At 43.0% G+C, this 14,171-nt stretch overlaps 2 protein-coding genes across 14 annotated transcripts in view; one reads left to right on the forward strand and one right to left on the reverse strand.

Moving 5' to 3' along the window:
- The window catches only part of ank2a (ankyrin 2a, neuronal), a 126,561-nt gene extending 118,387 nt beyond the window's left edge, over window positions 1-8,174 (forward strand). For all 7 annotated transcript variants that reach the window (XM_077012943.1, XM_077012963.1, XM_077012952.1 and 4 more), the window contains 3 exons: window positions 3,865-4,014; window positions 4,436-4,664; window positions 5,260-8,174. In XM_077012943.1, coding sequence (XP_076869058.1) covers window positions 3,865-4,014; window positions 4,436-4,648 — 363 coding nt within the window. In that variant the 3' untranslated portion in view covers window positions 4,649-4,664; window positions 5,260-8,174. The remainder of the gene's footprint in view (window positions 1-3,864; window positions 4,015-4,435; window positions 4,665-5,259) is intronic.
- A 1,454-nt stretch (window positions 8,175-9,628) lies between these two features.
- camk2d2 (calcium/calmodulin-dependent protein kinase (CaM kinase) II delta 2) overlaps window positions 9,629-14,171 on the reverse strand; it is a 65,470-nt gene continuing 60,927 nt past the window's right edge. For 5 of the 7 annotated variants that reach the window (XM_077013028.1, XM_077013010.1, XM_077013034.1 and 2 more), the window contains 2 exons: window positions 13,154-13,382; window positions 9,629-9,958 (listed from right to left, as the gene is read on the reverse strand). In XM_077013028.1, coding sequence (XP_076869143.1) covers window positions 9,955-9,958; window positions 13,154-13,382 — 233 coding nt within the window. In that variant the 3' untranslated portion in view covers window positions 9,629-9,954. Of the gene's footprint in view, window positions 9,959-13,149; window positions 13,383-14,171 lie in introns of those variants that run through there. The other 2 variants (XM_077013045.1, XM_077013021.1) reach the window with 1 other exon arrangement.

Genomic DNA, 14,171 nt, shown 5'->3' on the forward strand with positions numbered 1-14,171 from the left:
CACTTCGTACACAAAAAACAGATAACCTATGTCCTGCTATGTCGTAGATTTGACGCAGAAGTATCAATCAATCAATCAAATTTTATTTATATAGCACTTACGGAATACGGAATTTAACTGGGAATTTAACTGGGAGCCAATGCAGGGCTGATAGGACTGGACTGATATGCTGAAATTTTCTAGTTCTGGTCAGAACCCTGGCTGCGGCATTTTGAATTATTTGAAGTTTATTTAAATTCCTATTTGAACATCCTGACAGTAGTGAGTTACAGTAATCTAATCTGGAGCTAACAAAGGCGTGCACCAATTTTTCCGCATCATCCTGTGATAATGCATTTCTTAACTTAGCAATGATGCGGAGATGTAGAAAAGCTATCCTAGTAGTATTATCTATGTATTTATCAAATGATAGGTCGGAGTCGAGTATGACACCTAGGTTTTTGGCTACTGTGCCAGGTGTAATGGGGTAGTCTGCGAGATTAAGCATTAGATCTTGAATTTTCTGTTTTGAGGCCTTAGGGCCCAGGAGGAGAACTTCTGTTTTGTCCTCATTAAGTTGGAGGAAGTTTAGGGACATCCAGCATTTAATATCTCTTACACAGGCCACAATTTTTCCTAAACTGAGTTTGTCATCAGGTTTGGCTGATATGTAAAGTTGAGTGTCATCTGCATAGCAGTGAAAATTGACACCATGTTTGTTTATAACTGTGCCCAATGGTAGCATATATAATGTAAATAATAGTGGTCCTAAAATGGAGCCTTGCGGGACCCCATATTTAACTTTTGTACGTTTAGATGGAATATTAATGAGCTCTACAAACTGATAGCGATTTGTTAGGTAACAATAAAACCATGAAAGGGCTGTGCCTGAGACTCCAACCCAGCGTTCTAACCTTTCTAGCAGGATCCTATGATCAATTGTGTCGAAAGCTGCACTAAGATCAAGAAGCACTAACAGTGATACATAGCCTTGATCTGAAGCAAGGAGGAGATCATTTGTTACTTTAACTAATGCTGTTTCAGTACTGTGATGGGGTCTAAAACCAGATTGGAACTTTTCAAATGTGTTATTCCTATGCAGATATAGGCATAATTGCTGGGCAACAGCTTTTTCTATGATCTTAGATATAAATGATGTGTTTGAAATGGGTCTATAATTAGATAGTACAGTCGGATCAAGATTTGGTTTCTTGATCAGAGGTTTAATAACTGCTAATTTACATGATTTAGGCATGTGACCTATTGTAATGGATGAGTTAACTATAGTTAGAAGAGGTTCAGTTACCACTGGTAATACCTCTTTTAATAACTTCGAGGGAACCGAGTCTAGTGTGCAGGTAGCACAATTTAAGGAAGGAATTATTTTCTCTAATTCTGATGGTGGGAGTGGATGAAAAGCATCAAGTTTGTAATTTAAATCAATATCAACCAAACCAGATGACATACCCGTTGTATTGCTAATAAAAGGTTTTATATTTTTTCTAATATTCACTATTTTATTATCAAAGAAATCTATAAATACATTACTAGTGAGGTTTACTGGAATCTGAGGTTCTGCGCCTGCTTGATTTTTTGTAAGTTTGGAAATAGTATTAAAAAGAAATCTAGGATTGTTTTTATTTTTCTCTATCAGTGAGGCTAGGTATGCTGAGCGTGCTTTAGCGAGTGCCCGTTTGTAGTCAATAATGCTATCCTTCCAGGCACAGTGGAATACTTCCAACTTTGTAGATCGCCATTTACGCTCTAATTTACGTGCTATTTTTTTTAAGTTTCTAGTTTGGTCAGTGTACCACGGGGCGAGCTTTTTGGATCTAGCTTTTTTATATTTTAGTGGAGCTACTATATCTAGAGCTGATCTGCAGGTATTCTCCAAGTAGTCGGTTAGACTATCTAACTCTCCTGGATCGGATGGCGAGTGGGCTAGAGCAGTTAAATCAGGGAGGGCTTCAATAAACTGTGTTGCTGTTAATGAACTTATCGAGCGCTTTATACACTGCCGAAGAGACGGGCGGGTATTTATGTTAAGATGAATCTCAAATTGGACTAAATAGTGATCAGAGATAGCTACGGTTTGCGGGAGTATATTTATATTATCTACGTCGATACCCAGCGTTAAGATTAAATCTAGGGTATGATTTTGATAATGTGTAGATCCTACTACGTTTTGTATAATGCAGACAGTTTAATATAGAAGTAAAAGCCCTTGTCAGTGGATCGTCCACATTATCAAAATGTACGTTAAAGTCTCCTACCATTATTATTTTGTCACTACTTACTGCTAAATTTGCTGCAATATCGGTGAAATCTTTTTAGAAATCTGAGTAACAAGTACAAGTTAATCCTTAATTTAGCTGAGAAAATGAGGTGTATTTTGGATGTAAAATCTGTTTGTCGGATTCTAAGGGTGAGCCTACTGCCCTGCGTTTACCCCCAATAAATGCCCTTACTTTATAAAAACACTACACTACAAAAAAGGGCACATGATTAATCAGCATGAAATGAGACACGGATTACTGTTGCTAAAAACACAACTCAGCGTGACATCGCCTTTATGATTGCCAGCTAATGTTAAGTGAAAACTGCAGCAAGTCATGAACATAATTAGGTTTGTTAGCTAAGATATGTAACCTAACTAGCGCTTACTGACAGCTAAAGCTGGTGTGTCTTCTGTGCATTATATTTATAACTTACATTAATGTGTATCTTCAAGTTCGAAGGTGAATTTTTGAAGGCCAATATTTCACCCTCTTTAGGGAGGCAGAGATGGCACTTCATCCTAATTTACTTTCACTCCAGCAAACGCAAACACTGTCTCTAGGTAGGGCCAGGGTGATCTCCTTCCTCACCCTCACCACCACGATCACTCGATGTTGAAGGTGTGGAAGGTGCCAATATGTGTACATTAAAACGCCAACAAGCTTATTATGCAGCACTTATGTTGCTCTTCTGCTGTTACCAAACACGGTACCATCTGTTTTAATGAGATAAGCAAATTATTTGGAATAATTTCGAGTATATGTGTATTTGTATAAATATCTAAATTATGCTGAAGGTGTTGGAAAATACTGAAAATGGACCTTCAAAGTGCCGTACAAGTGCGTGAATTCCACCTTGTAACTTTGCACGCACAAAAATCGAGAGGTGCACGACCTCGTGACGTAACCGCGCGCGTGGCCAACACGCATGGGCGGAGCCACCGCGATTGCGTCATTTTTGCGTGCGGACCCTTGCGGCAGTCACGACGTGTCAAGTGAACCTAGATTATGAAGCTCGTGTTCAGTGAAGGCAGCAGCAGAGTAAACGAGACGCGACCGGAGCATGCGCAGTTTTCTCATAAGACAGCCCGATCGCTTGACCCGGTGACAGCGCCAGCTAACAGGTTTATAATTGTAACGAGTAACTATACAGCACGTAAAAAATGTATCGGAATAAAAGTATTAAACTGATGGAAAATATGTAGTGAAGTAAAAGTGGAAGTAGGAGAAAAAAATTATACTCCAGTAAAGTACAGATACAGCATTTTAGTACTTATGTACAGTAGCGAAGTAGTGAAGAACTCTGGGCTGGTGTGTGGGTGTAGTGTGAGTGTGGGGTGTAGTGTGTGTAGGGGCTGGTGCGTGGGGTTTAGTGTGGGTCTGGGTGTGTGGGGTGTAGTGTGGGTGTAGGGGCTGGTGAGTGGGGTGCAGTGTGGGTGTAGGTGTGTGGGGTGTAGTGTGGATGTGGGGTGTAGTGTGGGTGTAGGGGTTGGTGTGTGGGTGTAGTTGCTGGTGTGTGGGTGTAGTGTGGGTGTAGGTGCTGGTGTGTGGGTGTAGGGGTGTGGGTGTAGTCATATGCCATATGATGGGCTCTGTGTTTCTGACCCAGATCCTCCAGTCTGCCGATGCTGTAGAGACTGAAGACTTCAGAGTGGGTGGATCTCCTGGCCAGCCAAGAACAGCAGCTGACGGAGGTGCCCACTCTAACATGGGGAAGAGGACTGTAGTGAGGAGTGAAGGAGACCACACCCATATTGAGGTGTGTGTGTGTGTGTGTGTGTGTGTGTGAGAAAGAGAGGTAGAGAGAGTGAGCAGCTCATAACGGTAAAGATGAAGAATGAGAGGACAGTTGGGGTTATTGGGGTTGGGGTTAGTCCTTCACATTTACCTATATGTGCAGTAAGAACACACACGCACACACACTAGTGATCACTAGGGGGCTGTGGTGTACACACACACGCTAGTGATCACTAGGGGGCTGTGGTGTACACACACACGCTAGGGGGCTGTAGTGCACACGTGCTTGTATTTGGTTTATATCAAAACCCCAGGGATAGGTTGAGGTTAGTGTTAGGTGTGTGGATTGGGTGATGTTTAATTCTGTGGATTGGGTAATGTTTAATTCTGTGGATTGGGTGATGTTTAATTCTGTGGATTGGGTGATGTTTAATTCTGTGCAGGTCACATTCTGCGAGTCTGCCTCTAGAAAGGATGTGGACAGTCAAGAGGCCAGTCAGACTATGCAGGTTCAAGAGGCCAGTCAGACTATGCAGGTTCAAGAGGTCAGTCAGACTATGCAGGGTCAAGAGGTCAGTCAGACTATGCAGGGTCAAGAGGTCAGTCTCCTGGAGAAACACCTTGAAGACCCTGATCTGGACCTTCCGACTGACTGAGGGGGACTTCACAGAGGTCAGAGGTCATCACAGCCGCCCCACCTACAGTGTTCACATTAATGATGTTTCAGTGATGGTGCTAATATGGCACATTATTTCCATGACACCTGCCAGGGTTCAACATCTCTCTGGAAAACTGCAGAATGGTCCCACCTCATTAGTCCCTGTTTGCGTGTGTTAGTTCCAGGTTAAATGCACTAGGTGATTAGTTGATTGATACTACATCACATTGAAAGAACAGAATTCAAGTGAGGGATTTTATAAAGAACAAAAGCTGTCCAGAGATATTAGCATGATATTTACACATTTGCATAATTCCACTTGATTGGACCATGTCAGACACCCGGAGTGCTAGGTAACCATGAACCTTTGATGTGTATCACAGTCCTGTCAACAATGTCATTTCAATTAGTGTGTGGTGTGCAGGGATGATATCACTTGTATTAGTGTTGGTGTTACTGACGTCCTATGAGTAATAACATGGTACATTTTCTCTTATGTGACATCGGACTCGACAGTTTCAGCTGTTCTTTACCTGTCTGAGCTTCTACCTGTGCTGTGATCTGTGCTACACTGTCACGCCCAACACTGTGATTGGTGTCCTCCCCCAGATCCAAACTGGGGCTGTACGGCGCCACCCTGAGGATGTTAGAGGAAGGAAGCAGGTGTTTGTGGAACACCTGGACAATCATCTGTCGCTATGACAACCTCCAGCAACGTTTGCCACTTCATTCAGCACTACTAGCGCCAAATGGAAAATGAAGAGGATGAAGAGGAGAGGATGAAGAGGAGAGGATGAAGAGTGAGCAGCTGTCTCTCACTCTGCACTTTTCCTCTCCTACCCTGCCTCCCCACCACACCTCACCAAGCACCCCTATGCATTGTGCTTAAGCAATCCCATAATGCACCACACCTTGTCTTCCTGTCCGTCAAAATGGGCGGCTTCTCTGTTTACGTTGCATCTTCCTCGTCCTCATCATCCTTTAGCCACTGTGCTCATATTCTGCAGTTTTTTCCATTTTGTTTGTGACCAGAGAGAGTGCACTGTGTTCATTTCTTGATATGTTTGTCTGAATAAAGTAACACATCTAATAAAAAAACAGCAAGGAAAGGGAATTATAAAATTGTCCATCCAATTTTGCAGTTTTCCAGGTTTGTAATTGTTAATTGATATAGCAACATAGCGACAACTATTCCATCATTCCATGTGATCATAATGTGATGTTCACTTCCAGAAATATGGTAATATTAGAGAAGCTGTCATGGCGTTCAGGTCTCTGAGGGCTTTGAGTGTTCTGTTCTTCAGAAGTGACCGTATGCTAATCTGTATATAGTGCATTTTGAACTTGGCAGTAGTGCATATTAACCACCTGTAAAGTATTATCAGGCATGCTTGGCTAGCATTGTTCTAAACTGTCTAGATGACAGCATTTTACACTCATGTCTGTCTCAACGCTTCACCTGTCTGTCTGACCTGTCTGTCATGCTTCACCTGTCTGTCTGACCTGTCTCAGTCAATGCTTCACCTGTCTGTCTCACTCTCACTTTTCTTTCTTTGTCACCTGTAGCAGCGTAGTCTCATCACTTATAGATTATGTATTTATTTGTTATTGACGGGTGTGCATTAATACTGTATGTGTTTTCATTTTATTTTAAAGAATGTAGCAAATGTAAGAGTCATGGAACACAGTAGTTCATATGCTGGTCCTCTCATTAACCTATAAACTAATTTGCATACTGAATTATACATGTATTTAACTGTGTTTATAGATATGAAAAGAAGAAGACAGAAACTAGACTTCATATTTTAGTTTATCTAAAACCTAATGCTAACCTAGAGTTCATCTTGATGACTAGTTTGGATCCTTTTGCTTTATGGTTCTCTAGGAAACATTTCACTACACTCTTAACCCTAGGGTTAAACCTAACTCCACACTCTTCCCTAAGGGTTAAACCTAACTCCACACTCTTCCCTAAGGAGGATCAGGATGAGGTCAGTATTCACAACACTGTGCACTAGTGGGTATGAAGGTTGGTGTTCAGGTTAATGTGCACTAGTGGGTATGAAAGATGGTGTTCAGGTTACTGTGCACTGGTGGGTATGAAGATTGGTGTTCAGGTTAATGTGCACTGGTGGGTATGAAGGTTGGTGTTCAGGTTAATGTGCACTAGTGGGTATGAAGGATGGTGTTCAGGTTACTGTGCACTGGTGGGTATGAAGATTGGTGTTCAGGTTACTGTGCACTGGTGGGTATGAAGGTTGGTGTTCAGGTTAGCCTTCGGCTGTTATTGTAAGTTATTGGTGGTTAGTGTTTCTTGAGTAAGCAAGTAAATTGGGGTGAGAGTGCAGATGTGTGTGTGCAGGCACTATTATTGGGATTAGTGTGCACATTGGTGATTGGGGTTAGTGTTTGGGGTGGATGTGAAGGCCAGTGTTTGGGATGGATGTGCAGGCCAGTGATTGGGGTTGGTGTTTGGGGTGGATGTGCAGGCCAGTGTTTGGGATGGATGTGCAGGTCAGTGATTGGGGTTGGTGTTTGGGGTGGATGTGCAGGCCAGTGATTGGGGTTGGTGTTTGGGATGGATGTGCAGGCCAGTGTTTGGGATGGATGTGCAGGTCAGTGATTGGGGTGGATGTGCAGGCCAGTGATTGGGGTGGATGTGCAGGCCAGTGATTGGGGTTAGTGTTTGGGGTGGATGTGCAGGCCAGTGTTTGGGGTTAGTGTTTGGGGTGGATGTGCAGGCCAGTGTTTGGGGTTAGTGTTTGGGGTTGATGTGCAGGCAAGTGATTGGGGTTAGTGTTTGGGGTTGATGTGTAGGCGAGTGTTTGGGGTTAATGTTTGGGGTTGATGTGTAGGCGAGTGTTTGGGGTGGATGTGCAGGCCAGTGTTTGGGATGGATGTGCAGGCCAGTGTTTGGGGTGGATGTGCAGGCCAGTGATTGGGGTTAGTGTTTGGGGTGGATGTGCAGCCCAGTGATTGGGGTTAGTGTTTGGGGTTAGTGTTTGGGGTTAGTGATTGGGGTGGATGTGCAGGCGAGTGTTTGGGGTTAGTGTTTGGGGTGGATGTGCAGCCCGGTGATTGGGGTTAGTGATTGGGATGGATGTGCAGGCCAGTGTTTGGGATGGATGTGTAGGCCAGTGATTGGGGTTAGTGTTTGGGATGGATGTGCAGGCCAGTGATTGGGGTTAGTGTTTGGGGTTAGTGTTTGGGGTGGATGTGCAGCCCAGTGATTGGGGTTAGTGTTTGGGGTTGATGTGCAGGGGCAGGTGTGGAAGGACACCTAACCCTAACCCTCGCTGCTTTAGCCATGCTAGCTCACACTCATATAACGGTTCTGCTTTCACTGTGACTGCTCCACTTTTCCTTTAACTAATCCACAACCATCTGCAGACATGAGCGATTAATGATATAACACAAACCTATGATCGCATGTATTAGTTATGACTTATAAAAAACACATTTAAACACTATACGATGGCTGCTGTGTGTGTGTCTGGTCGGAAATAAAAGAGTATATGTGTTCATCTTCTGTTTGGTAAAAGTTCTTCATTTTCTCATCTGGAACATAAATTTCTCACATTTTGTGTGGCTTGTGATCTGGGATGGAGTTCTGTCATCAAGGTTAGTACACCTGACAAGCTTGCCACAGTGTTGCCTGAAGGCTCAGTGTTGGAATACCCGAGAACCAGAGGGCGCTGTTGTCAACGTTGCATTTGCCCTGTGTCGCTTTGAAGTTTGGCAAACATCTCTGAGAGTCTTGTAGTGATTCTCCAGTTTTATCGTCCCAAACTAAAACCCAAAGCAGACTAGACAGAGATAACATGAGCGCAGTGTTGTGTGTAACGTCAAGCAGGTTGATAGCTTATCAATACACAGTGATGTGTGGTCACATCATGTGTGAACGCTGATCCGTGTGATAGCCGTAAGGCTGTATCCAACAGTAATGTTGATCAGACAGGAGTCGTGTGTGGAGAGACAGGCAGCACACAGACGTGTGTACACCACATATTACACCTTTATTGTAGATCTCCGTAAGTGTGTGGAAGTGCCTGTGCGTGACATTACAGCCCCTACATCGAGGTCAAAGGGATCAGTAATAAAAAACGCATAAGAAAACAATGACAAAACAGAGCAACTTGGCTTTGGCGTTAAGCCTTGGAGTGATGAGGTTTCTCCTCTAGGAAGACCATTCCATTCTGACATCACGTACACAGAATCCTCCATTTGAGTGACCGACTGTCACCACTAGGGGTCAGTGTGCTTAACGCCTCAGCCTGCTCAGAATGACATTAGTATAAATGAAGATTACATACTTAACCCAGTAGATGTAACAGTTTCTCATTGCTTTACACCCCAGAACGACTGAGAGATGCCTCTTAGTGGAACTGGCTACATTTAGTCTGAAAGCATAATGACAAAGCTGAATATGTAAAATAAAATACAGAAATAATCACCTTCATTTTAATAAATATTAAGTCCTAAGATAAAGGAAAAATCTGCAAAGAGCTGTGAATTACATAAGAGAAGAAAGAAGAAAAAACAGGATCTCATGATCTTTCCTAAAACATCCTGGAGGCGTGTCTCTCGTTGGACGGATGTGCTTCAGATGACGAATCCTCATCGATGTGTTTGTGTTTGGCAAACACTCTGTAAGTCTGTGCACCTGCGTCTCTCAAAACTTTATCAGTCTTAATTAAAATTCATTAATTCAAAGCTTAATCACTCTTAATCAGAATCCCAGTCTAGCCATATTAACAAATCCTTTTCATAAGATTTACTAAAGGTCTTTAATTTTGCTGAAAGCTAAGATTCAAAGTATACGTTTTAATTTTTTTTTTTAAGTTTAGTCTTAACAACCACAACATATGTACATCACCAGAACATGAGCTTAATATTAACAATCTTATCTCTCAAATGTTAGTTATATTGCACACACATAAATACATAAAAATACAGTTGAGACGGGGGGGGGGGGGGGGGGGGATTCTCTTTACATGTCTATACATTTAAACCGCATACCAAAACAGGCTAAAAAAAAAAAAGAACACAAAGTGATGTGATAAACACACACACACACCCCTGTAGTAATGTCCATGTATTTATATGACCCACTGGCTGTGGTGGTTGGGATGGAAAACCACTGGTCCATGTGCCATGTAAACGAGGAAGGGCTTGTGGGAGGAGGTGTGGCTTGTGGGAGGAGGTGTGGCTTGAGGGAGGAGGTGTGGCTTGTATACATGCCTCCAGCTGGTGATCCAGAGGTGGGCTCTCTTCATCGGGGACAAACTGCAGCTTATAATTTCTTTAACTACAAAACAAAGACAACACAATACTATTATATGTGTACACACACACTTACAGGCCACTCATTTTAGTGTTCAAGACACCAGTCTGAAATGATTCGCACTTTATGACATGGTGTGTTATCCTGCTGGAAGTGTGATTGAGACAGTCAGAGATTACCAAGGATAATGTTAAAGAGGTGTGTGAGTTAGCGGGGACGATGTCAAAGGCCCAATATGCTCTGGTCCCATTCCAGTTCGGCGTGGCGCTGAAACCTACAGCAGGTTATGGGCGCTACACCGCTGGATGTCTAAATGGTGCTCAGATAACAAAGTGGGTTATATAGATAATTGGACACGTTTTGAGGGCAGGCCTGGCCTTTTGAAGCGAGACGGCATTCACCCCTCTTGGGAGGGTGCTGCTCTCATTTCTCGTAGCATATCTGCTAGGCTTAATAGTGGTAGTGTAGGAATAGTTAATGGGGATTGACAAACCAGAGCCGAGGCCAGGCAGCAGACACACAGGCTAAACCAACTGTTTGCGAGCTGCAAAGAGACGTCACCTAGGTCACACCAGATTGAAACTCTGTCTGTTCCTCGAGTACCAAAAAATTATTCTCCCAAAGTTAGTAGACAAAATTTAATCAAGGTTAAATTCAACTACGCTCCCTCAGAGAGTGGTTTAAATCTGAAATTAGGACTACTAAATATTAGATCCCTGTCATCTAAAGCATTGCTTGTTAATGAAATGATTACCGATCATAATCTATGCATGCTTTGCTTGACGGAAACCTGGACCCGACCAGATGACTATATGGCCCTAAATGAAGCTTCTCCCTCTGGCTATAGATATGTCCATAACCCCCGTCCAAATGGTTGAGGAGGTGGGGTCTCCACAATATATGACTCTTATATAGGCATTTCTCAAAAATCCAGCTTCAAGTTTAATTCTTTCGAACACCTCATCCTCACTGTATCAAATGTTTCAAATTTAACAACCAACAAAGTGTCACAGTCGTTTATGTTAATTACTATTTACCGCCCCCCTGGTTCATACTCTGAGTTCTTGCAGGAGTTTTCAGACTTCCTGTCTCATGTAGTGCTATCAGCCGATAAGGTCATAATAGTTTTTAACATCCATTTTGAAAATCTTTTAGCATGAACTTTCAAGCAATTCTTGATTCAATGGGTATCACTCAGAATGTGGTGGGTCCTACGCATAATTGTAGTCATACTTTAGACTTAGTTTTATTGTTTGGTATTAACATATCTAGTTTAGAAGTACTTCCTTAGAGCAAGGCCGTTTCTGACCACAGCCTCATAACGTCCTTCTCCCCAATTGGTCGTGAGGAGCTTTTTTTCATTGGTAGAATCTGCTAAGCCCTCCACATGCATACTAGATGCCGTACCAACCCATCTACATAGAGAATTACTGCACAGCAATGTAGAACCTTTGCTTACCATAATTAACTACTCTGAGCCTGAGCAACATTCCCAGTTCATTGAAACTTGTCGTCATCAAGCTGCTAATTAAAAAACCTAAAAACCTGGTCTTAACCCCCAGGAACTGTCAAACTATAGGCCAATCTCTAATCTGTCATTCATATCCAAAATTTTAGAGAAAGTAGTTTCTTCACAACTCTCTTCCTTCTTACAGACAGAACATGTCTTAAGAGTTATTTCAATCTGGATTTAGACCCCATCACAGCACTGAAACAGCACTTACTAAAGTACTGAACGATCTCCTAATATCCTCTGATAAAGGACATGTTTCTTTTCTTATACTGCTAAACCTCAGTGCTGCTTTTGACACCATTGATCACAATATTCTACTAAATAGGCTGGAGACACTCATTGGCATAAGAGGTCAAGCACTCTCCTGGTTCAGGTCCTACCTGACAGATCGTTACCAATTTGTACTAGTAAATAATGAATGCTCAGAATGTACAAAGGTAAAATATGGTGTCCCACAAGGATCTGTATTGGGCCCCATATTATTCTCATTGTATATGTTAGTGCTGGGCACTATCATTCGTAGGCATGGTATGAGCTTCCATTGCTACGCAGATGATACTCAGTTGTATTTATCTTCCAATCCAGATGATACCACCACAACAAAGATTGAGAATTGCGTCCAGGACATTAAAAACTGGATGGCATCTGACTAACTAAATTCCGATAAGACTGAGGCGCTGATGCTTGGCCCCAAAGCTGCTAAAAGCAATTGGGCTGACATTCCCCTTACCCTAGATGGCTTTTCAGTAACACCTAAATCCACCTCAAAAAGCTTAGGTGTCACTATTGATTCAGATCTTTCATTTGACACACACATATGCAACGTCACTAAGGCTGCCTTTTCCTGTTTATGTAATATATCGCCAAGTTGAGACACTTACTTTCATTAGCTGATGCAGAGAAGCTAGTCCATGCTTTTGTCTCGTCAAGATTGGACTTATGTAATGCTAATTGGATGCTCTAAACAGTCCATAAAGAAACTACAACTTGTACAAAATGCTGCAGCTAGAGTCCTAACTAAGGCCAGGAAATTCGATCATATTAGTTCCACTCTCGCCGCACTACACTGGCTTCCGATTAAATATCGAATTGAATTTAAAATTTTTCTGTTGACCTATATCTGTTGACCTACACTTTGAATTGCCAGTGTGTATGAAAGGTGCTATATAAATAAACTTGCCTTGCCTGTAAGGTGTTAAATGGTCTTGCTCCACAATACCTGACTGAACTCATTGCTTACTATAACCCATCTCACCCTTTGCGCTTCCACAATGCTGGATTTCTCTTAGTTCCAAAAATTTGTAAGACTACAGCGGAGGCAGAGCGGATTCACCATCTGCACTGACTACTTGGCTGGGGAACTAGAACCACAACTACAACTATAGACCTACTTTGTGACCACAAATACAGACATGTGCTAGCGGGCCGCCCAATGGAGGATGGGTTCCCTTTTGAGTCTTGGTCCTCCCGAGGTTTCTTCCTATTCCCCACCATCATAGGGAGTTTTTCCTTGCCACTGTCGCCTTTGGCTTGCTCATTAGGGATCTGGACCCATACGATTGTAAAGCTGCTTTGTGACAACGTGTGTTGTGAAAAGCGCTATATAAATAACTTTGACTTTGACTTAACAGAGTGTAGAGTGGTTCTAATTGATTAGATTGATCAGTAATTGATACTAATTCATCAGTCTTCAGATTGACTCTTACTTGATGGGGACACTCGGAGATCCAGAGCGATGGAAGTGCATGTTCTGCCACTTGCCCTCACGGCGGTGCCAGACACGTGTCTCCTCAGACTGCATGGTGCGAGGCTGTCCACCCCCGTCCATGTACTGTGTGAGGCGGATGTATGCGATGCAGGCGGCCTCTTCCCCGATCAAGTGGACATGTGGGTTCAGCAGGATGGTGTGCACTGGTTTATTTCCTTTGGAAAGGGCTGCGAGAGAGAGCCAATACAGCCAACACAAAAGAATGAGTCACTGCATCTCAGTCCTAATGCTACAGTCTGTCCACTACCCCTAAACTCCTAAACCCTACAACAACCCAACTCGGTCACTACTCCTAAACCCTAAACCCTACAACAACCCAACTCGGTCACTACCCCTAACTCGGTCACTACCCCTAAGCCCTAAACCCTACAACAACCCAACTCAGTCACTACCCCTAAACCCTAAACCTTACAACAACCCAACTCGCTCACTAGCCCTAAACCCTAAACCCTACAACAACCCAACTCGGTCACTACTACTAACCCCTAAACCCCACAACAACCCAACTCGGTCACTACCCCTAAACTCCTAAACCCTACAACAACCCAACTCGGTCACTACCCCTAAACCCTAAACCTTACAACAACCCAACAACTCAGTCACTACCCCTAAACCCCTAAACCTTACAACAACCCTACAACTCAGTCACTCATGGTTAGAGTTAGGGTCAGGGTCAGGGCTGATGCTGTCCTGGTTAGTTTTTAGGGTTAGGGTCAGGGTCAGGGCTGGTGCTGTCCTGGTTTTAGTTTTAGGGTTAGGGTCAGGGTCAGAGCTGGTGCTGTCCTGGTTAGTTTTTAGGGTCAGGGTCAGGGCTGATGCTGTCCTGGTTTAGTTTTTAGGGTTAGGGTCAGGGCTGGTGCTGTCTCCTTCAGGATGTGAGTCAGCATGTGAAAGGCTGCACCTTAAAAGAAACTCAGAAATAATCTGGGAGGCCATACAGTTGATAAGATAATTTG

The sequence above is a fragment of the Brachyhypopomus gauderio genome, chromosome 1 (assembly GCF_052324685.1).
Source record: "Brachyhypopomus gauderio isolate BG-103 chromosome 1, BGAUD_0.2, whole genome shotgun sequence".
NCBI lineage: Eukaryota > Metazoa > Chordata > Actinopteri > Gymnotiformes > Hypopomidae > Brachyhypopomus > Brachyhypopomus gauderio.